This window comes from Monodon monoceros, unplaced genomic scaffold, assembly GCF_005190385.1.
Source record: "Monodon monoceros isolate NGI ecotype Baffin Bay Population unplaced genomic scaffold, NGI_Narwhal_1 Super_Scaffold_11, whole genome shotgun sequence".
Lineage (NCBI taxonomy): Eukaryota > Metazoa > Chordata > Mammalia > Artiodactyla > Monodontidae > Monodon > Monodon monoceros.
Genome location: NW_021703767.1, coordinates 84,052,742 through 84,077,909, shown reverse-complemented (window position 1 = coordinate 84,077,909; position 25,168 = coordinate 84,052,742). Strand labels below are relative to the sequence as shown.

Genomic DNA, 25,168 nt, shown 5'->3' with positions numbered 1-25,168 from the left:
AAGCAAAACTATATGTGTAGCATATCAAGGGAATAATAACAAGCCCAGGATACATGTAGGAGAATTGTCTAAAATTACATCACAGTGACCAAATTTGAGTATCTTGAAATATAGATCCAATTCACTATAATAGCAGAATCACTTGACATAACAAAATGTTCCAGATTCCACAAAGATTATAAATCTAGGAACATTATGTCTATATAAGAAACAAGTTGGAATTATTAAAATGGATTTTGTGTAAATTAGAAAATATGTAATGTAATTTTTATATTTATTTTTAATATGCTTCTTTGTAATTACATGCATAAGTAAAATAGTAATACATAGTTTAGTGTCTCAAAATTCCTACAAATTTCTCTTTCTAGACATTGTATGACAGCGTGTACCTGACTTTATACAATATTTGTTTTACATCCCTGCCTATTCTGATATATAGTCTGTTGGAACAGCATATAGACCCTCATGTGTTACAGAACAAGCCCACTCTCTATCGGTAAGTGTTTTCCAGTATTAAATGTCCATACATTTCTTACTGCAAATAGTACATTACATAGTTATCAATTTTTGAAAGTATCTTAAAAATAAGCAGATATATCAGGCACTGTCTTGGTGCTTAATGCTTTACTGAGGAAGTACTTCAGTTGTCATATGGTTTATAATTGTTGAACATTAAAGAGAAGATTTGAATGATTTTTTCCAATGTTTTTAGGAATGAATAGTTTCATCCTAGGAATGCATTGAGCAGTTGTGTAATTTACACTTACTGTTGTAAACCAGTAATACTCTGTTTCATGGACACAAAAGAAGTTATTCAGTAATTAGTTGTCTCTGGAGTTCCTAAGAAATTAGTTCATGTTCTAGCACTGCCAAATTTATGAGTAGTAATTGATGCAAAATGCAGAGTTGAGGACATTAAATCTTCCCAGCTCCCCTGGGTTACTCCTTTCTCAGAACCAAGTAATCATAGATATGTGGAGTCAGCTCAGGACCAGCTTATGGTTCCCACATTAACTTGACCTCTACACTTACAGAGATATTCAGTTATCCAGAAATGGCAGTAACTTACCTTGATTTCCCAGGTTAACTAGGACTGGGCTTGACCCAAGATTGGCACAGATGGTTCTTCTCATAATAGCTATTGATAGACAGGAACTCATTTAGGAGCCTCAGTGCTGAACCTAACTCAGATGACTCCACTAAAAAGAAACAATCATGGCAGAATGACTGAATGTTTACAACAGAATATAATAAAGAGGGAATTCCCTGGTGGTCCAGTGGTTAGGATTCCAGGCTTTCACTGCTCTGGGGCCCAGGTTCGATCCCTGGTTGGAGAACTAAGATCCCACAAGCCATGGGGCGCAGCCAAAAAAAAAGAATATAACAAAGAAAAATCAACTTTTCACAATTAAACTGAACTATTATGCCTATATCATATTTCTTTATTAAATGAGAAAATGTATTTGAATATATTATGAGAATTATAAGCTGTTACACAGATGTATATTATAAGCAGTGGTTTGTAAATTAGGTTCTATTCTTTCTGCTAAAATTTTTAAGCAATTTTAAATTAAAAATGCATCTTGTTTTTTAATTATCAAACTGTAATAATTATTTAGTAAGTATAATAAGTCCTAATACATTTCTTTTTTTCTTCCTTTTTCTTAAATTTGCAGAGACATTAGTAAAAACCGTCAACTAAGCATGAAAACATTTCTTTATTGGACCATCTTGGGTTTCAGTCATGCCTTTATTTTCTTTTTTGGATCCTATTTTCTAATAGGGAAAGATACATCTCTGCTTGGAAATGGCCAGGTAAAATACATAGTTTTTTAAAGAACATTTTTAATAATTTAGTTTGGCTTTTGATAACTTTCTGTCATACAAAATAAAGTAAAATTCCATTTAAGTTATAAAATTGCAGGAATTAAATTAAAATGCAATTATAAAAAGGTTTTTAACTTTTTTTTTACTTAATAAAATTTCATACAAATGAGAATTAAAACAGAAAGGCAATGCAGTGTAATTTTAATATGAAACTCAAGTTACCTAAGCAGTTTTGCTGTTCAAAACTTAATTCACACAAGAGGATATGTTCATGCCCCTGCATGATGTTCACTTCAGGATTGTGTCTTAACAATGGCTACTGTTTATTTAGTACTTAACTATTGTGTTCAGTGCTTTTCATGCCCCATTTCCATTAATCCTCACAATAATCCCATTGGAGAGATATTATGATTCAGCTTTTTTAGATGAGAAGTAAGGACTTAATGTTTAGGTTTTTGCTTTTAATTGCAGGAATTTTTTTTCTTTTTGGGGGGTCGCGGTGGTACGCTTAGGAAGTGCTACTGCACTTTTCAGTGCACTCCAGCAATTCCAAGGGTGTCAAGTTACTGCTTAGAGTGGCCATTTTTCTGAAATGTGAAATTGGAAAGGAGTACCACACAGTACATTGTTTCTGTGTCCTGATTGGAGTGCTCGTGTTGAGAGACTCTGCAAAACTAGGCCTCTCTTTCTAAGCTTAGCTAGATGGGTCAGAGGAAAATAAATGACAGCTGTGGTACTATGGTGGACTGGAAATGCTTGTCACCTTTAGTTTCTCTTTTCCACTGGCAATACTTAAGTATTCCAAAATATTCAATATATTTGCAGAAACAGAGATACAAGGTTTGTAGTTGGGAGAATATGAAGTTTTATCTGTTCAACAAACATTTATTGAGGACCAACCATTACCATGTACTACTATACCAGTGTCTGGATTTATGAGAGGAACTAACACACTCAGTTATGGAGCTTAAGAGTCTTGTGAGGGAAACAGAAAATAAACAAGTAAAATAACAAAATATTCAAGTGCAGTGAAGGAAATGGGTTTCAATTTTAGAGAGGCTTTAACCATGCATATCCCTTTAGGATGTAGAAATGGAACGTATTATTGCCACTCTACTTTTGAGGACGTATTTAACCTGGTTTGGACAAATACATGAATCTAGTTTTGTGTAACATGAAGGTTACAGCACTTCCCCCAAGTAATAACTACCTTTTATTGAATTTTTTTCTCTCTGCCAGGTATATTCCATGTATTAGCTTACTAAATTGTAATAACCCTGTATGAGGAAAATATTTTTTCATATTAGAAAATTAACCTCAGGTTAAGAAACTTGCCTCGGGTCACATAGTGAATAAATTACAAGAGTATAATTCAAACTCAGATCTGTATAACTTCAAAGCCTATGTGCTTAGGCAAGATCTTAAATTCCTTTGAGAAACAAGTATTAGCCTGGTACCCTTCTGTGCAGTATTGCCACTTGTACAAAGACCATCAAACATATAGATATATGAGTGAGCATGCCCATTTCCACCTGAAATACTGGGCTAAAACTGGACAGAGTGAAGAGGGGAAAAGAATTAAGAAAGAAGGAAGATGTCATTGGATGAAAAGGAAGTTAAAGAGATCTCTCTTGTTACTAGTTACTACTTTTTTTCTGATTTTAAAAGTAACATGTGGGGGCTTCCCTGGTGGCGCAGTGGTTGAGAGTCCGCCTGCCGATGCAGGGGACATGGGTTCGTGCCCCGGTCCAGGAAGATCCCACATGCTGCGGAGCGGCTGGGCCCGTGAGCCATGGCCGCTGAGCCTGTGCGTCTGGAGCCTGTGCTCCGCAACGGGAGAGGCCACGACAGTGAGAGAGAGACCCGCGTACCGCAAAAAAAAAAAAAAAAAGTAACGTGCCCGTTATGGTAAATTTGAAATACCCTATAGGAAAAATATACAAAGAAAATAAACCGCCTGTTCTTCTACCCAGCTGTAATTATTTCTGTCATTTTTACATATTTTCTTCCTTTTTTTAAAAATTTTTTACTATTTTTCATTAACGTCATAACTTATCCTCTTATTTCTCAATGATAGGCTTATTATAATTATCCCCTTACTATAGTCTAAGTGATTTTTCATGTTATTAAAAATACTTCAAAAATATTTTTTCACAGCTACATAATATTCATTACATGGCATAAATTATTTAAGAATACTTATAATTTAGGTTTGTTTCTAGTTTTTAGTGACTTTTAAAATTAAATCTTTAGGGACTTCCCTGGTGGTCCAGTGGCTGAGACTCCGTGCTCCCAATGCATGGGGCCCGGGTTCGATCCCTGGTTAGGGAACTAGATCCCACGTGCCACAACTAAGAGGTCACATGCCACAACTCAAGATCCTGCACGCAGCAGCAAAGATCCTGCATGCCACAACTAAGACCCAGCACAGCCAAACAAATAAATAAATAATTTTTTTAAATTAAATCTTGAGCATGCTTTATACAAAAGAAAAGAATCTTAATGAAGTGTAAATTGTTGTTGGCCCTTTAGTACAAAAGTTTTTCTTCTTTTTACCACCTGTTATTGTTTTTTTTTAACTCAAATTGTACATCATTAACTTCCCCTTTTAGCCTACCGGTTCTACCACTCATATATACCACTAGAAATTAATCTACCACTCCCTGTAGAAACAGTGGAAAAGAAGCATACATTGCAATCAGTCAAATTGGATTTACATCCTGGCACCTGAAGTTCCTATTTGAGTGATTTGGGATTAGTTCTTTAACTTCTGTAAGGCTCAGTTTCCTCGCTGCAAAATTAGGAACATGATTACTACCTTATAGGTTTGCTGTGAGGAATAAACAACATATTACATGTAGGGCATTAGGCATAGTGGCTAGCATATAGAAGTACTCAATAAATCTTAGCAGTATTACTTGTTATTATTACTATCAAATCATTATATCGAAGACCCTGTCCTACCCAGTCCCCCTCTAATCTACTTCTCCCAGAAACTCTCCTCTTTAATGGTGTAAGTTAAACTGTCCTTGCTGGCTCTCTCAGAACATGCAGTGCTCATTTCTAGTTCCAAGCCATTACTATGTTTTCTCTCTAGAATGCTCTTGCCTCTTTTTCCCAAAGTCAGTCTTATGACTGTCTATTCTTCAAGATTGAGCCCACAGGTCCCTGTCCTTTCACTCTAGCTCCCTCTTACACCTCCCTATACTGAAAGTCTTTTTCGACATGGGTTGAATGCTTTCTGTTTTCCAGTAATTATTCTTGTATGCCCAAGAAATCTGCAAACAATGGAGGACCTAGAGTAGAAAATATTAGGGGGAAGTACTGGGAAGAGAAGTGGCTAGAGGTGAAGATGAAGTCAGTGCAAACAAATGATCCTGAGAAAGAAGGAGGAGAAGGAGTTTGCAGTAGTTTGGGATCCACGAAGGGCAAGACAGTTCAGGGGAAGTTAAGATTCTACCCCCATCTTTTGTGATGGGCCTAGCAGTATCATGAATATTCTAGGTATTAATTAATTTTCAACAATTTTTTTTTTTTGGCCATGCCATGTGGCTTGCAGGATCTCAGTTCCCTGACCAGGGATTGAACCTGGGCCACAGCAGTGAAAGTGCCGAATCCTAACTACTAGACCACCAGGGAACTCCCTCAACAAATATTTTTGAAGTATCCATTCATTCATTCTTAACTTCTCTTCTACTAAGGAAAGAACTATTTATTCTTCATATATTCCCCTCAGATCTTTTTAATAGGTCTTTTCTCTTAGCAAAATATAAGAATCCTGATAAGTTTTCTCTGAGATTTGGAAAGACTAGAAGAATGTATATGACGTGTCTGAGTACCTGTTCGTGTGTGTGTGTCTATAAACTGCTTTCCTATGGACAGATCTTTACCTTCCAAGCACCATAAAAAGGATATTCCTTTACTGCCACTCCTTGATTGCCAGAGAACAAAAAATATATTAAGAGGACTGAACTACTATTTTTTTTTTTTTTTTGCGGTACGCGGGCCTCTCACTGTTGTGGCCTCTCCCGTTGTGGAGCACAGGCCCCAGATGCGCAGACTCAGCGGCCATGGCTCACGGGCCCAGCCACTCCGTGGCATGTGGGATCTTCCCGGACCGGGTCACGAACCCGTGTCCCCTGCATCAGCAGGCGGACTCTCAACCACTGCGCCACCAGGGAAGCCCCTAACTAATTTTTAATTATTTTTCTTCTAAATATTAGAAGAGTTAAACTCAAATAAAATTTGTCTAGCCTTATGCAGGCTTAAAATACTCAAAGTATTTGGAATATAAGTATTAGTTAAAAACTGGGGCTTGTCTTCCAATACCTCAGTATCATCTTTTCACAAACATTTGTCAAAAAGTCAGATTTGAAATTTGGTGAATATTTGTTTGGGTAATTTTTTTTCTTTTTTTTTTTTATAAATTAATTTTTTATTTATTTATTTATGGCTGTGTTGGGTCGCTGTTGCTGTGCTTGGGCTTTCTCTAGTTGTGGTGAGCGGGGGTACTCTTCGTTGCGGTGCGCGGGCTTCTCATTGCGGTGGCTTGTCGTTGTGGAGCACAGGCTCCAGGTGCGCAGGCTTCAGTAGTTGTGGCACACAGGCTCAGTTGTGGCTCGCAGGCTCTAGAGCACAGGCTCAGTAATTGTGGCACACGGGCTTAGTTACTCCGCAGCATGTGGGATCTTCCCGGACCAGGGCTCGAACCCATATCCCCTGCATTGGCAGGCGGATTCTTAACCACTGCGCCACCAGGGAAGTCCCTTCATTTTTTTTTTTTTTTTTTCCAGAGCTGAAAATGAGCTTAGCATAAAATTTCATATTATTTCTGTAATCCAACAAGATCAACTTTGTTTGAGTTGGTGTTTTTTAACAGGCTTTGTAGAAGAGAACAGAACAATCATTTCTTTTTTATTAATTGAATTTTGACAAAAGGTAAAATTGTTATAATGTATTTTGTTAGAGATCTTAATGTAACTTTTAAAAAATGTTAACTCCTCCAAGAATAATAGAAAAAACTGACTTCCGTGATACTGGTTTTTAAAAAACAGCTTAATTGAGGTATAGTTGGTATACAATAAGCTGCATATATTTAAAATTTTATAATTTGATATTTTTTACCATCTTAACTTTTTTTTTTTTTGGCGATATGCCGGCCTCTCACTGTTGTGGTCTCTCCCGTTGTGGTGCGCAGGCCCAGCAGCCGTGGCTCACGGGCCCAGCCGCTCTGCGGCATGTGGGATCTTCCCGGACTGGGGCACGAACCCGTGTACCCTGCATCGGCAGGTGGAGTCTCAACCACTGCGCCACCAGGGAAGCCCATCTTAACATTTTTAAGAGTACAGTTCAGTAGTGTTAAGTAAATTCACATTGTTATGCAACAGATCTCCAGAACTTTTTCATCTTGCAAAGCTGAAACTCTGTGCCTATTAAAGAACTACCCATTTCCCTTCTTACCAGCTCCTGGAATTTACTGTTCTTTCTGCTTCTATGAATTTGACCACCTATGAAATCATTTTTTTTTAGAAGCTAAATAATTGGGAAGTGAACACCAATGAAGAATGTTTATTAAGGTTACTGTAAATTACAGAGGTACTAAAAGCAAATGACTATGTTTTTTAAAAAAGAAAAATGTATCTCCTTTGTTTATCTCTACAGAGTAAGTGTTCTCATATTGGGACATTGCTTGTTCTAATAGTGTTGCTGTTGTCCATGATATTTTTGGAAATAGCTTATGTTGTCTTTCTGTGATCTCACGAAGAAACTTTTCTCAGGGAAGAATATTTATAAAGTCATAGACAAGGGAAGATGTTACTTAAGATTATAGATAAGGAAAGTATGAGAGGAACAATTTAGATTACAGGAGTTCACCTCCAGTTAAAGCAAACTTCCATAGAATGCAATGGCAAAGGCATCGTGGCTTGGGTAAGTGTATATTAGAAGAATTTTTTAAAAATTTATAGTGAAGGAAACAGAACAGAGGGAATTTTAGTCATGTGGTAAGAGTGGAAAACTAAGATGATGTAGGGAGAAAAATATTGGGAGAACAGTTTCAGAGGTAGCTGAGTTCCCATCTCAACATTCCATGACATTCTGCTTGTCTAGTGGTTTCAACCGAAGACTTCAGAAGAAAAAGAGAATAAAGAAAAAAAGAATCCTTTGTTAACTCAGGAACTTAAACGCTAATACCTATTCCACTCATTCTCAGTGGTCTGATATGAAAATTACAATCTAGATAACTACTGTTTAAAATGAGATCCCACCCAAATAAGGGTTTTTAAAATTTGTTTTGGTTTTGTTTTACTGAAGTATACAGAAACTCAAAGAAAAATGTCAACCATTAATTTCTTTTTTTCTCTCTGTATGGAATTATACCCAGTTTGGAAAACTAAAATAATTGAAATTCAAAAAAATATGGGATCGGAGAAAAAGGGAAAAACTATTAAGAGTATTCTAATTCCAGTTAGACTTCTCCAGTAGAGAAGCTGGAATTGTCAGACCCTCGGCACCATTCTAAACTATATATTCACTATTCCACCACATTAAAAATCAAATGACAAAGGAACGAATAAGGATGAAAAAGTAATTCTTCACCTCTTATTCAAGCCTTCTAGGTCTGGACTGTTTGCCAGACTAGTTGGGGGAAAACAATCAGCAACACAGAATGGAAGAGTTGAAATTTCAGGTTGTAATTTTGAGAGAAAGAGAAAAATAAACCTTTTTGTAGTTTTTACTACTATTTTTTTTAATGTTAATGATTTCTCCCCTTAACTTCCTATCTTTAATTAGTTTCTCTTTCACACTATACATGTCATCAGCTGTTGAAACCTAGCCATCAAATGATAAGAGCTCTGTGTTAAGATAGAAATATACTATTTTATATTTGTATTCCATTGAGAATTCAGTATCCTTTACTTTCATTCAAATGATTTAACCACCATAATTACCAATCAGGTCATTCAGGAACACATATGCAATTTAATTCCTGCCAGTAGATACAGACTTCTTTTAATTAAAGCTTGTATGATTAAAATATCTTTGATTATCTAGTTCATTACAGAATTTCCCTGTATGTTCATTTATTCATGAGACAAATATTTAAAGCACTAATAATATTCCAAGCAATTAATAGAAAATTACATCATATACAGAGAACAGAAAAATATACCTTGCTTCTTATGGTATCACCCAACAATTGGTCAATGTTTAAAACCAATAATAAAGAGAGAGTTTGTACTGGAGAACTGAACAACTGATTAATTCTATTAAAAGATAATTCTTTTATAGATCAATGTGTAGTTAAGTTACACCTGTTACAAAATTTGAAGAAGTTATATTTTTTTACTATTTCTACTTTCTGGCCTCCTCTTCTCCCTTGAATGTTCTCCTGTGGGGCTTTCACCCCCAGCACTCCCATCAAAACCATGTTCTTTATGGTCACCAGCCACCACTTCATTGCTAAATCTATGAGCGTGCCTCAGCCCTTTTGAACTCAACCATTGGGTATAATTTTTGAAGCCTTCCTGCCTGCCGCATTATCTTGTCTCAGCCTCTGTAAGTTACTTTGGCTTCCTTACCAACTGTTTCTTTTCAGTCTTCACCTCCTACCCTCAGAATCAGGGCTTCTCAACCTCTGCACCAATGGCATTTTGAGCCAGATAATTTTTTGCTGTGGAGGTTCACCCTATGAATTGTAGGATGTTTAGCAGCATGCCTACCCACTAGATACCAGTAGCACACAGGCATACACCCCTAACCCCGCCCCCCAGTTATGACAACCAAAAATGGCTTCAGATCCAGCCAGCTGTCCACCGTGAGGCAAAATGCCCCCAACTTGAGAACCGCTGTTCTAACTGTTCTACGTGGAGCAGTGGCCTAGGACTCAGTGCTGTGCCATCTTTTCTTTATCTGTACACAGGGTGAATTCATCCTTCTCATGTTTGAAACATTGCTTATATTGCTGAACTCCCAATTTTACATCTCTGCCAGTTGCTTATTAGATTCAAATAACTAACTACATTCTCTACCTGTAAGTCTCATAAGAATCCCAAAGTTAATATTGCTAAACAATTTTTTTATGTCTTCTGCAAACCCATTTCCCTTCCAGTTCTTCTTATATTTATTAATAAATGGAACTACCTTTTACCCATCTGCTCAGGCAGAAATCTAGGAATCATCCTTCATTTCACTTCTTCTCTCACAACCCATATGAAATCGCATTGGTTCTGATGTCACACATATCCCGGCTGTTTCTACTTCTCTCCTCCTCCACACCAATCATATCATCACCATCTCTTCGGAGACCATAGTAACTGCCTTCTTCCTCCTCCTGCTTCTGTTCTTCCCCTTCCTACTATCTATTCTCCACACAGTAGCCCAAGTGATCTTTTAAAAATGAAAAGATCTAAAAAAAAAAAGAAAAGATCTTGGACTACCTCTTGGACTGTATTTCCTTCCACCCTCCCTTTTATTCACTCTACTCCAGCCACAGTGGTTTTCTTGCTCTTTCAGACCAGTTAGTTCCTGCCTTAGGACTTCTGCACTTGCTCTTTCTCTGCCTGGATGCTCTTCTCTCACGTGGTCATTTGACTGTCTCCCTTATTCATTCAGGTCTCCTGAAATGTCACTGGCTTGAGTAGGCCTTTCTAGCCCACTCCAGTAAAATCCCATCTCCCTCACCTTCCATCACTTCCCGACCCCTTACTCTACATTTATTTTCTTTTATTTATTTGTTTATTTATTTTTGGCTGCATCGGGTCTTCGTTGCTTGCGCACGGGCTTTCTCTAGATGCAGCGAGCGGGGGCTACTCTTTGTTACAGTGTGCGGGCTTCTCTGTGGTGGCTTCTCTTGTTGCAGAGCACGGGCTCTTTACCTCAAAGTATATATATTTAGGTTTATTTATTTTTTGCCTCCTCCACTATGTGTAAGCTCCTTGAGGTCAGGAGCTTACACATACTGTAAGAGGTCTGTCTATTCTGAGCAGGGGCAGATCCAGGTTTAGTAGAGTAATCTAAGCCTTACTCGTTTTGGCAGGCCCTCTTTAAGGGAAAGAACTATAAGTACAAACACAAGTATATGTGAAAGTGATTATGAGTGACATAAATAGGTCCCACTTAACCCAAGCCAATGTAATAAGCCCAACTCAACTTCTCTTTAGCCAGATCCCCAAAATCCCCTCTGCCACTCACTTCATCACCACCTAAACTAATTCAAGGGGAAAACAGAATGGAAAGAGCCTTAACTGACTGATGCAATTGAAATACATAACTTGTGCTAATTTTATCCAAAAAGGAAAGAAAATGTGAATGTGTTTTCTACAGCTCCCTCTAGGGCCTTGAATGCTAGAAGGAGCCCTAAATCTTCCTCTGCTTCTAAGGAAGATACCATGTAACTAGCCCCAGTCTGGGCCCAGTAAAACCATATACTGAGGGATAGACATGTGTGGTTGTTACCACTCCCAGACCCAGGTTCCCTGACTACATCAATTACCTATCTCTGTATCCCTGAAAGAGGAGCTGGCTCTCTTAAGAGCTGAGTTAAGTGAGATCCAATGATTTTTCAGTATTTCCAGGTCATTTCTAGAGATGATAAAAGTAGGAAAAGTCAATATGACTTTTCCATTATTTTCCTCTTGACAAATAAACTCCCCAAAATACTCTCAAATGAAGGAATATTCATGTTTCATTGTTGATTATAATAACCATTATTTATTGATTTTTTTTTGCCTTTTAAGCTATTTATTTTTTTAACTGAAGTATAGTGAATTCACAGTGTTGTTAGTTTCAAGTGTACAGCATAGTGATTCAGTTATATATATATATAAATATTCTTTTTCAGATTCTCTTCCATTATATGTTATTACAAGATAGTGAGTATAGTTCCCTGTGCTATTAGGTCTTTGTTGTTTACCTATTTTATATTTAGTAGTGTGTATATTTTAATCCCAAACTTCTAATTTATCTTCTCCCACCCCCCACCGCCCCCCGCTATCCCCTTTGGTAACCATAAGTTTGTTTTCTATGTCTGTGAATCTATTTCTCTTTTGTAAATAAGTTCATTTGTATCATTTTTAAGATTCCACATTTAAGCAATATCTTATTTTATTTGTCTTTCCCTGACTTCACTTAATATGTTAAACTCTGGGTCCATCCATGTTGCTGCAAATGGCATGATTTCATTCTTTTTTATGGCTGACTGATACTCCACTGTGTATATGTACCACATCTTCTTTGTCCATTCACCTGTCAATGGACATTTAGGTTGCTTCCACGTATTGGCTATTGTAAATAGTGCTGCTGTGAACACTGGGGTCTGTGTATCTTTTCAAATTAGAGTTTTCTCCAGATATATGCCCAGGATTGGGATTGCAGGATCATATGGTAACTCTTTAGCTTTTTAAGGAACCTCCATACTATTCTCCTAAATGGCTGCACTAATTTACATTCCCGCCAACAGTGTAAGAGGGTTCCTTTTTTGCCACACCCTCTCCAGCATTTACTATTTGTAGACTTTTTAATAATGGCCATTCTGACCAGTGTGAGGGGATACCTCATTGTAGTTTCGATTTGCATTTCTCCTATAATTAGTTATATTGAGCATCTTTTTGTATGCCTGTTGGCCATCTGTATGTTTTCTTTAGAGAAATGTCTTTTTATGTCTTCTGCCCATTTTTTGATTGGGTCGTTTGTTTTTTTTGGTAATTAAGCTGCATGAACTGTATACTTTGGAAATTAATACCATGTCAGTAGCATCATTTGCAAATATTTTCTCCCAGTCCATAAGTTGTCTTGTCATTTTGTGGATAGTTTCCTTTGCTGTGCAAAAGCTTTTAAGCTTAGTTAGGTCCCATATGTTTATTTTTGATTTTATTTCCATTGCTCTAGGAGACAGATCCAAAAAAATATTCCTGCATTTTATGTCAAAGAGTGATCTGCCTGTGTTTTCCTCTAGAAGTTTTACATTTAGGTCTTTAATCCATTTTGAGTTTATTTTTGTATATGGCATTAGAGAATGTTCTAATTTTATTCTTTTATGTGTAGCTGTCCAATTTTCCCAGCACCACTTATTGAAGAGACTGTCTTTTCTCCATTGTATATTATTGCCTCCTTTGTCATAGATTAATTGACCATAGGTGCATGGGTTTATTTCTGGACTTTCTATCCTGTTGCATTGATCTATATGTTTGTTTTTGTGCTGGTGCCATACTGTTTTGATTGCATTAGCTTTATAGTGTAGTCTGGAGTCAGGGAGTGTGATTCCTCCAGCTCCATTATCCTTTCTCAAGATTGTTTTGGCTATTCAGGGTCTTTTGTGTTTCCATACAAATTTTTAAAAATTTTGTTGAGTATTTTATTTATACCAGGAAATATACTAAGTATTTTAAAATAATAATTTTATAAGCACTGAGGTTGTGGTTTATCTTTAATTACTTAGATGAGTTTTATTGCCATTGGAACCCGTATATTTTTTTCTTTCTTTTTCTTTTTAAACAACCAATCTTTTAAATAATTTTTTAAACCAATGGTAAAGATTATGACTACTTTGTAAACTAAATTAACATAAATTTCTGGTTGTGCTTTTATTTGTGGAAATTAAATCCTGACATTCTTTGGGGATTCTGCATTTTTAATAGGCCTTAGTAAGTTTTGGCTATAAAGCCCAGGGCAAAACTATCTAACTGGCATTAACTGCATTTTTATGTGAAATCCCTTGAATAGGTCCACTGGCCATTATCTTTCCTTTCAGGTGTTGGTTTTGTGTATAAGTTTCTTTTTACCTGCTCTTTCTATAGTGTGTCCAGAAATACAGTGGCAGGTGATCTGCTGTGACATCTGGTTGGAATGGTTTCAGAAAATAATTGTGATTGAACAGGGTTTTATTTGATTTTTACTTTGTGATAGGAGTAAAGCAGTCACTAACAGCTGTATCATTATCACTAAAAACTGTGCCACATAATTCCAAACCCATCTTTGAGTTTCCAGTCTGATAATGTTATCCAAAGAATCATTTTACATAATAATAAACATGATAATACTTTATGGTGTTTCTTCTCATTCTCCTTTAACTTTACTAATCTAGTCACAGATTTCAAATGTAACTGGCATAAATGATGCAAATGATTTTTAGTAAAGAATGTACACTAGTTACTCTTTGCATCACTTCTGATTTAGCATCATTTTAACCCATAATGCAATACTGGTTTATTCATTCTGTTTTAGATGTTTGGAAATTGGACATTTGGTACCTTGGTCTTCACAGTCATGGTTATTACAGTCACAGTAAAGGTATGGTACAGAAATTAGAAGCATGGATACATTTTGTGTCTGCATAATTCTTAGTTAATTTTCCTCATTTCTTTGTTGATAGATTTTCCTTTTTCAGTCATGAATAATTTCATGGATGCCTAGTTTAATAATTCATTTTAATTTTTGTCAGAAGATTCATTATGAATCATTTTTAAAATTCATTATTTTGTAAAGCCGCAGCTGATTTTTATGGTCAGATAAAGGTTAACCCCTCAATACTCATCTCCGAAATTCTGCTTCTCTCTATGTAATGCAAGACAACACAAGCTGGTTTAGGCCATGGAGTTCTGAACAAAGTACTCATGAAATTTTAATACTGCTTCCTCACAGAAGAAAAATACTATAAACTTGAAATTGTTGAATTTCATACTAGGATCTTTTCATTAATATTTATCTTCTGAGGGACTTTGCCATAGCAGCCTTAGTCACTTATAATTAATACATTTTATTCTTGAGTTTTAGCTGAGAAGTTAAAGATTTATTAATTTACATTAAGGATTTTTTAATTTACTTTTTTAGATGGCTTTGGAAACTCATTTTTGGACCTGGATCAATCATCTTGTTACCTGGGGATCTATTTTATTCTATTTTGTATTTTCTTTGTTTTATGGAGGGATTCTCTGGTGAGTGACTATATTTTAGTTATATTGATTCAACTCTAATAAATAGTTATTATGATAGATTTTACTATGAACAAATTCTACTCAGAATAGTTTTGAGACCCTATCCTGATAAGAAATTTAGCTTTTTCAGTTGACCTTACTGATATGGAAGAAAAAAGAAACTAACAATTACTGAATACCTACTATATTCTAGTGTTTTACCTAAGATATTACATTGATTCATCACGATAATCTTGTTACCCCATTTTTTTCTATTTGGAAACTGAGCTCCAAGATCACAATGGTTAAAAGTAGCAAAGCTAGGATTTACTTGAAAATTAATGTTCTTTACACTAATCATATTACCTCTAAATTACTATTAATGTATATAATTTAAAAAGTCACGTAGAATCATTAAATTTTCATGAATGAGTTAACTTCTCTCTCAAAAGTAGTGTGCTGCATATTCATTGGTAAAATCAGATATTCAGCTATTCTGATAGATTAAAAATTAATGCTTTTCCTAAGATTCTTTGGTAAGTGATGGACAGCTGAAATCCCTCAATTGGAGAATGTATATTACATTGCCTACTGTGCCTGTGATCCCTGTATCAGGCAAAATTACAAAAGGCAGGGAAAAAACTTATATTGGCTAAACATTAACTTTCATTTAGGATTATAAAAAGATACTCTAATGAATATCGTTTGTTTGTTTTTAATCCTCTTTATTTCTGCATTTCTTCCGGTATTTCCCCTCATTCTTTTGAAGTGATATATACACAAACCCAAAAAGAGTATCTTGACAATACCTACTACTATGTAGAACTAATATTTGTGAGTACATTTATTTTAAAATCCATGTGTAGAGAAGATCCTCTAAGTAGAGCTTTTCAACCTAAAATTTGGGTAATCAAGCTTGTAGTTGCTTAGTAGAAAATATTTTATTACATACTTTTTCTTGCTTTTTTGGTCTCTTAAGTCTGTATTATTCACTACATAATTCTTTTGAATTATCCTAACACTAAGATAGGATAAGTCAGTTACTTGCCACTTTCCTAATTATAAAAACCATGGTTGTCATTCAAATGAATTAAATTGGATTTTATTTTTAACAATTAAAATCTACCATGTTTTATTAGTTAGTTGATTAATTAAATTACACTGATTCCACATTTTGAATATTTTCCTGGAATATTCTTAAAATTGTAACCTTCATGTATAGTGGGTTTACTTAATGTCTTGATTTAAGAATCTGTCTTGTCGGTTTCTTCTTTTATTATAAGCCCACTTTCTTTCTTTGCAGGCCATTTTTGAGCTCCCAGAATACGTACTTTGTATTTATTCAGCTCCTGTCAAGTGGTTCCGCTTGGTTTGCCATAATTCTCATGGTTGTTACATGCCTATTTCTTGATATTGTGAAGAAAGTATTTGACCGACAGTTTCATCCTACAAATATTGAAAAGGCACAGGTAACCACTTTTTATATACAATACCTTTTTAATTAGGAGTCTTGATGAATAGCTGTCATTATAATTTGCTTATATTAGAAAATAGGAAATTATCTATTCCTGTATCAAGTATTTTGCAATATAAATATTGTTACATGTGATATTTTTAAGGTTGTTATTGTTGCTATGAATTTTATGACTCCTGAAAAATTATAATTTTTTAAAATTACATTGTGTTATTAATAGAACTAGGTTTTAAGTATAAAAATATCAAGTTATATCCAAATAATAGTATAAATATGTCTTAAATACTATTATCACAGCCTTCTATCAAATATATATAATTGGGATATATATCCATTTCTTCAGAACCATTAGAATTTCAGTAGTGCTTCTTCAGGTCATATTGTTTTCAACAAAAGTATGAAATAAGTTCTTTAGCCTAAATAACTTCTACAGAATGGATTTTTATAAAATATATTCTCTCACTAAACACTTACTAATAATATTAAACTACAGCAGATATTAATAGTATGTTACATAGTGTTTAAGAATATGGTCTTTAGGGCCTGATAGTTGTGGGTTCAAAACCCACATTCTACCACTGAGTAGCTCTGTAACTTTAAGTCTCCATTTCTTCATGGGTAAAATTATGACAAATGTCTATCTCATTACATTTGTAATAAGGATTAAATGGAATAATGTTCAAACACAGAATATATCCTCAAGAAATGATAGCTATTTTTATATATAGCTAGTATATTTGACTTTTTTGTGTATTTGACTTGTACATAAGCTAGAAATATTGGTTTGTCTTATTAACCGTATCATGACATTGAACATATGTCCTCAAGAGTACATTCTAATCAACTTTTATGCCCTTGTAAACACAGAGTTTATTAATCATTTAGTTCTGCCTAGGTTGAGGGTTTTGTGGGGGGGGGGGTTGTTTTGTTTTTTTTTGTTTTTTGCATGTTTGCTATATGCCAAGCAAATTTTGGAAATTTAGTTGTGTGTTCATGCTACAAATAGAATAAGTGCTTCTTAAGTATTTAGTGATTTGAGTTAGGCTTCTTAAACAGTGTATTGGTTTTAATTTCAGTTGATCATATTAACATTTCTTTAGCACTTGTTTGCTTTGGTCACTCAGTCCTAGCCAATATACATTTTAACATCACTGAAGCAGCATAGGCCTCTGAAGCCTGACAAACTTAATTCAGATACTGTTTTAACCACTTATAAAATGTATGTCTTTAATCAAGTCACTTCCCTAAGCCTCAGTTTCTTCCTCTGTAGAATCAGAATAATAACTACCTTACTTGATGGTTAGAGATCATTAATATAAAGTGCCTAACCCTGGGTCTGTATGTAGTAAGTCCTCAGTAAGAACATAATTATAAGAACGATGAGGATGTTGCTCTGATACTGATCTTCAGATGGGGCTGAAAAACTTTGCATAATCTGATTACTGTGTCTGCCTATGCATATATTTATATCAGTATGGGCAGACTTTTCCACCTTGCAATATATTACTTAAATATATGCCAGAAAGGTTTGCCTGTCTTTTTTCTAATCTTCAGAGATATTCATGATAATAGAATACTACTTTTAATACATTGTCTATTATACTTTTTCTAGACCTTTATGGAGAACATATTTGTCTTGCCCTCTTGGCTATATAAAGTTATATTTCACCAAAATATATTAATGACATCACTTAAAAACTTATTCTTTATAAACGTAAATAATGATTTATTTACATTTATCCTTAGAAATTTTCTTTAGGCAGAGCATTATATCTTTTCATAGAGATTTCTTAATGATAATAAAAGGTGATAATATTAGTCCTTATTACCATTTTTGTAGACCTCTTTTTAAAGGATTACACAGGAAATATTTGATACTTTAAGGCGGACCCTTAGACAAGAAAAAGTTAAAAGTACTTTATATATATTTTAGTTATTTTACCATAGGCTAAATTGATTAAAAATGGAGTTGATTTAAAAAATCAATCATTTTTCTATGTATGAAAGCCAGTATAATCTCCCTTTCTACCCTACTAAATTCCTTTTAAATGATTTGACTGGATGTTCAACTGTGATCTAATCTAAAGAGAAAAAGAATGTGATATATATTTTTAAAATTGAGTCACTTTGCTGTACAGCAGAGATTGGCCCAACATTGTAAATCAGCTATACGTCAATAAAAAATAAACATGGAAATAAAAATCATCTAAAGAGGAAATCTCTACTTCCACTCAGGGATTTTCTAGCCTACTGGGGATTTTTTTTGTTTTTGTCGAGACAGTATATGGTCATTCATATCCCGTGTGTGACATTATTCTTTCGCTATAGTCAGTAATCTTTATTATTTCAGCCTTGTACTTTCACCTCTGATTTCAAATGTTAAGAAAGTTGTTAGAAAGTTGTCAGCTACTTACTTCATTGCTTACCAAAAGTAGCAAGAAAAATCATATCAAAAGAAGAGTTGTCAGCATTTATTTTGAGCTTTGTTTTTCTGCAGAATAACAATGTGGTATTAAGAATAAATTCTTTTGATAGCAAAGCCAATGGCCCTACAAATGTCAGTTATGTATGTGTACCATGTATGATAAATCCTACTCTTGTAGGGACAAATGTCTTTACAAAGCTTGTCCTGTGTCTGTCTCTTAGGTGATAAATACAGCTCACTGACTTGTTGTATGTCCCATCCCTTTTCTGTCCACTTATAGATGTACTCCAACACAGTCGCTTTCAGTGACGAGTTCATCGCACTGCAGCCATTGTCGAGGGCAAGGAATCAGCTGAGCAAACTTAGGTAGAGTAGGAGGAGTAGAACCTCATTAACTCTTCTGCATGCTAAAGGTCAATTTAAAAATATTCAAAAGATGGGCAGAGGCATGAATTAAGAGTGGGGCAGTTTTGTTAGCACAGCTCTGTCTCTAATTTGACCTTTATCAATATGCATGTTAAAACCTAAAAAATATATCCATTTCTTTGAGACAAAAATTCAGTATAACAGGACAGAGATCTGTACCTTATTATATATTTTAAACCTTAACTACCTTTTCTAGCACAATTCTAATGCTTCTGCTTGTCGTACTGGTACGTAAGAATGCTCCTGCATGTTGAGTAATTTAAGCTACAGAAATTGAAAGTTTTAAGTTTCAGTTACTTGAAGTGAGAATTGCCCATTTTTTATCTTGCCTTAATCTGTGTTGCAAATACTTGTGTATATTTGTCTTTGTACACTGTAATGGCTGCTGAAACATTTCATATCCTTGCTGCTGTTTAGTGCATCTATAAATTGAACAAATACTTTTTTCTTTTACTTTTTAATTATTTTATTGGTATAAATAATTCAGCCCTGAAAAAAAATCACTCTAGATTTCAAGCAGGTTTATTGACTACAAATTATTTTAAAATAATGCAAAAGTGTGTCCTAATTTTTTTTCCTTTTTTTTTTTGCTTAAACAATAGGTAAGATTTTAACAATACATTTTGTATCTCATATGTATACCTTTATCTCCACAGACAGATCCATTCTGTCAGTTTCCACAAAAAATAATCAGTAATCCGAAGATGTCTTGATGGAAGAGAATGAAAGTTTAAATCCTAGAACTTTTCATATTGAGATACCAAAGCTATATATTAATTTTAACTCCAGTCTGGTTTGAAAAGGAAAAGTAATATAACTGATTGTTTTGTTTTGGCACCCTTCAACTTCTCACCCTGGATTTTTAGTCATACTTTTTTTTAAATTCTTTTTTATTCTCAGGGTTTCTAATCCATCTATGTTCACTTGATCAAACAAATGACTTTGACAGAGCACTGCTTAAATAACTTCTTATGTAATCCTATGAGTTCATAATTTTGAGCTGTTTGAAAATTTTACCAAACCTTTCGATTTTATTATTCCTATTAGCATCAGGATTTTTGAAATATTCTACTTTGAATTACAAAGGTATAATAATTGTAAATGAGTATACAAATGGGTGGTTAAGTGGTAGTCAACTAAATTTCATGTATAAAACAAGAACTAAAATCAAAACAAACTTGGAAGATTTGCCTTCACCTTTGGTTGAGCCAAATATGTGCATCACATTTTATCTATATGTGCCTTCTGAAAACAGTGTGTATTTATCACATTTTCAAACATCTAATTATTTAGCTCCAAGGCAATAGGAGAGCTCATTATTTAAAAGAACACTCCGGCAAGCACTTCTGTGAGGATTAAGTTTTACATTGTGAATAATCTTAATGTTTTTATTAAATCATATTTTCTCATATCATGGCGGCTCAAATCAAGCAACATTTTTTGAGCAATGATAGACTAAAAAAGAATGATACACGGAGATCATAAATTAAAGAGATCCCACTCTCCTTAATAGTGTAATAAAGTAGTAAGCTTAACATTCATCTATGAAGGAACACAATGAGAGCAGGGTACATGAGTCAGGTAGTGTTTCCTGTAAGCACTGTCCAATCAGGTGGTGTAACAAAGGGAGAAGAGCCCTGTTGGGGAGATGGTGGGCCTGAATGCTAGCACAGCATGCCCTTGGCCCTGCACCCTGTATATCCTAATGAAATTAGTTCACCTTTCTGAGCCTCTAGGTTCTTCACCTATCGAATGACTATTTTACCTACTGTGGTCTATATGCTTACTATCAGCATCAGAGAAAAACAAAAAGAAATACTGTGCTCAACCAAAGGCCAGGCAGAAATAACAATTGCTTACATGAGTGGTGAATGATCACTGGATGGGCATTTGCTCATAGCTTCATGAAGAACAAGTGTCCACAAACATCTGTCTGTTGATGCATGCTGTGGATTTTGAATACATCTTGTTTTTGAACTACGTTGAACGATAGTCCTGTGTGTGATCCATGGTAGCTTAATTGTTTACTGTTGTGACAGAGAGGAAGATTGTGCATATATCGAATATCTTTAAGAGCTTTCAAATCTTTAATCAGGTTAGTACTTCTTAAGGACCATTAACACAAAACTATTAATAATTTTCTTTTGAATAAAAGAAAACTCATTTTGAGTATTTTACACTCCTTTATGTTATAGGCAAAACTATAATAATAATCTACCTTTACATAAACTTACTGTACTCTTGAAACCAAGGAATTCTACTACTTTATTTTTTATGTATGTAAGAAGTTTACTATAGCATTTTTTATAGAAATAATTATTGATTAGTCCTAAGACTGAGAAAACACATAGAAATGAGGGAAAAAATTGTTTTTTATTTATTGAGGACATTTTTTTATAATTTAAGAAAGGTTAAAATTAGCTTGGCTCTGGGCACATACTCCTTAGAAGGTTTCTAATACTTAAAATATAGAGGGAATTCCCTGGTGGGCCAGTGGTTAGGACTTTGCGCTTTCACTGCCGAGGGCCTGGGTTCAATCCCTGGTTGGGGAACTAAGATCCCACAAGACACAGCCAAAAAATAAATAAATAAATAGGAAAAGCAAAAGAGTAGAAATTTATATAAGTTAACACTCACTTAAAAAATATATTTCAAATTAAGGATTAAATTAATTTTGTTTACTACATCAAGTCAAGCTCCCCCTTACTCATATGTCTAACATTTGAAAGGCCATATGATTGACCCTTCCACTCTGCTGAAGTCCAGTTAAAGTAGAGAAGTCTTCTGAGAGGGAGCATCAGAGATGCGAAATGGGACATACCTTTGCAATAAGAACCCTAACTCTTGGTGGCAAGGAATTTGTTTAATAGAAGAAATTTAATTTTATTGATGGAAACCTGGTTTTAATTTAACTTTGTGCACCAGAAAATCATGGCTTTTTTTTGTATGCTCTGTTGTATGCTCCTTAAGAAGCTACTATTTGCTCTCTTTTGTGACAGTAAATGAATGTGGTGTTGTGTGAACTTTCATTTGTGCCTCACAGATTGTGGACCCCAACTTGCTATTTTGATTCTAAACTTATATACAGTGAGAGTATTGTTCTGTAATATGAGACTTGTTGCTTTTCTGTCCTTCCAGATGGAAGAAGATAAGGGTTCAGTCAGCTCAGCATATGAATTTGCTGAAAGCAAGCACAGAGGGGAGGACAGTAGGCACCTGCTAGCTGATGCTTGCAGCCAGCAGGACAGTTCTTACGTGCACTAGGTAGTACTGCGCTGGACCTTCCTGGGGACATATCCGCTAAGTTCTCAAGCTTGGGGCATGCTATGGGAGAACTGGCCTGACATTTCAGTTTTTACTTTACTAATTCCTTCACCATTTCTCATATATTGTTTTTGTTTACCTTTTTTTTTTTTTGATCTTTACATTTTTTATATGTCCGTATCTGAATATTTCATTAATCTTCCTTTGGATTTATAGTGTTAAATCTTACTTTACTTCAAATTCTAACCTATTGTCTTATACTCAAGAATTTATTCCTTTTCACTTCTTTTGAAAATATGTCATGCTATTTCTGTTATTTCCCAAATCACTTTTCCTACTTGTAGTTATGTGTCATTTTATACATGTTAACATAGTTAGACACTGAATTACTTACCTAAGTCTGCCTCTTGGGTTGAATGGTCAAATGAGTGAGTGCTTAGACTTGGTACTGAATAATTTTCTGTTGACTGGTATTCACCAAACTCTCAGTTCTTACTTTTCATAAACTTTCATAATTACATCTTTGTAATAAAAAAGTATGAATTAATTGAGGACTTGATTCACTCCCTCTTGAGAATTAAACCCTAACAACCACTTCTAGACCTAATTGGGATATGCAAAATATTTTAATTGGTAGTAACCATGGAAGATAAAAATTCTTACCACTAGTAATTATATTTTTACTTGGGCTATTTGCCACTTTGTACATTCTAATTACTGGTCAAGAAGGTGCTGTTGTCTCATCTGAGATAACCCTCATCAATGGTGAAACTTTAAAACAAAGCTACTTGAAGATTATAAATCAGACAGTGGAACAGGTACAATAATTTGAATTATTCTGGAAGACATATTTTTAAAATTAGATTCCTTTAGTGAATTGCCGAAAATGGAAAATGTTGAAGATTAATCAACTCCCAGTCATTATTATTATTAGTTGAAAAGAAATTCAAAACAATTCTGAATTTTTATTTTGTTTTGGGATATTCCGTATGATTACCTTCATAATATATTTATCTTGTATTTTGCTTTGATAAATATAGAAAGATTTTTAGTTTTTAGAACATGCCCTCATTGGCTACAAGGAAAACTCAGCTGAAGAACTCATTGATTAAAGAGGGGAAGCTAGCTGGGATTTATAAGATGTCCTGGTTAATTCCCAGAGCACATAATCCATTTGGGAACTGACTGTGCTAATACTGTGAAATTACGTCCTCTGCGATAAAAGTTCCCCAAAGATTCAAGCTCAAGTGGATATTTCAAAAGACATGGATATGGTGCTGCTTTACTTTAATATGTCTATTAAAATGTACAGAACAGTTGAGAATTGGGTTCTTAGAATACCCCTATTAAATAATAGGGGCCTTGTTATGGTTACTTTTACAAAGGAATGATAAGTGAATTCTTTTATCATCCTGTGACGTATGGTCTCTCTTCCTATAAACAAGAAAGTAGAAAAGCCCTCAAACCATGGATATGATTTTAGTAAAATTGCTGGAGGTGCTTACCCTGATCTGCAGTTTTTTTCTGCTTATCACTGAATTTTAATTAGTTGAATGAAATATATCTTGAGTATTTCTCGTCTCATATATTTCTGTCTTGGGCATATATTTTGAGATAAAAATCACTTTTTAAAAAGTAAGTATTAAATAATATCTCTCTCCTATATTTTCTGCCTTGAAATGGCAGTTGTTTCTCTAATCAAAATTTGGTCAGCCTTGCCAAATCTGGCAGAATTATGCTGAGCCCTAAATGTTGCCATGGGCTAGACTCTCCTAGTCATCTCCCTCTATGTCACCCTGCCTCTTAGGCCTTCATTGTTCTGTCACATTTTTGTCTCTGGATTCCTGGCCCTACTCTGGATGCCCTCTTTCCAGTTTGCACCTAGCTACCATAGAGATATCAGCAGGATGCTACGGCTACTGACCTTTCTCATTGTGAACCAGGACGCTTAAGCCCCAGACCTGAAACCTGCCACCAACAACAACAAAAAACATTTTAAGCAGTTTCAACCAACTACAAGTCACCTTTCTCTTCTTGTGTGACAAAGATACATACAGCTATTGCTTCACTTAACAAAGCAGTGAACTACAAAAGGAACAGAAAACCTTAATGGCCTGTATTTAGTTATTGGCCACTAAAAGCTACAGTTTTCTGAATGAGTAAAATTTTGTAAACAAATACAATCGAACATTTAAAAGACTAATAATAATAAGGCAGGACCTAGATGCATATCCGATAAGTGTGACAGTTTACAAAACTAATGTTATTTTCAAATCTGTCCTGACTTATTGAATAGCTTTTTCATCTGGAGGTCAAAATGAAGAAAAATATTAGTATTGATATTATTTCTACCAAATGGTAATGAGATATGCTGTGAATGATTAATACTTAGAAAACTGATTTCTTAACATCAGCTGTGCTGATTAGTTAATTGTTGCTATTCTGATTTACCCTCTCCATTAAATTAAAATTGGAGATTTTATCATTTTTCACAGATAATTCATACTCTTGTTCACCTAAACTACAAATTCCTAGTCAGATACTGTTATTTGGCAATCACATCATTAAAATAAAGGGGCCTCAGTCTTTTTGAAACAAGGAATAAGCCAAGTTTATTAAAATAAGCTTCCCTGGGCTTCCCTGGTGGCGCAGTGGTTGAGAGTCCGCCTGCCGTTGCAGGGGTCACGGGTTCATGCCCCAGTCCGGGAAGATCCCACATGCCGTGGAGCGGCTGGGCTTGTGAGCCATGGCCGCTGAGCCTGCGCGTCCGGAGCCTGTGCTCCGCAATGGGAGAGGCCTGCGTACCGCAAAAAAAAAAAAAAAAAAAAAAAAAAAAAAAAC

At 34.9% G+C, this 25,168-nt stretch overlaps 1 protein-coding gene across 1 annotated transcript in view; it reads left to right on the top strand.

The window, feature by feature from the left end:
* The window catches only part of ATP11B (ATPase phospholipid transporting 11B (putative)), a 121,248-nt gene that overhangs the window by 83,367 nt on the left and 12,713 nt on the right, over nt 1-25,168 (top strand). The window contains exons 24-28 of the mRNA XM_029214120.1: nt 369-496; nt 1,677-1,815; nt 14,050-14,115; nt 14,656-14,759; nt 16,042-16,207. Of these exons, the coding sequence (XP_029069953.1) occupies nt 369-496; nt 1,677-1,815; nt 14,050-14,115; nt 14,656-14,759; nt 16,042-16,207 (603 nt within the window). The remainder of the gene's footprint in view (nt 1-368; nt 497-1,676; nt 1,816-14,049; nt 14,116-14,655; nt 14,760-16,041; nt 16,208-25,168) is intronic.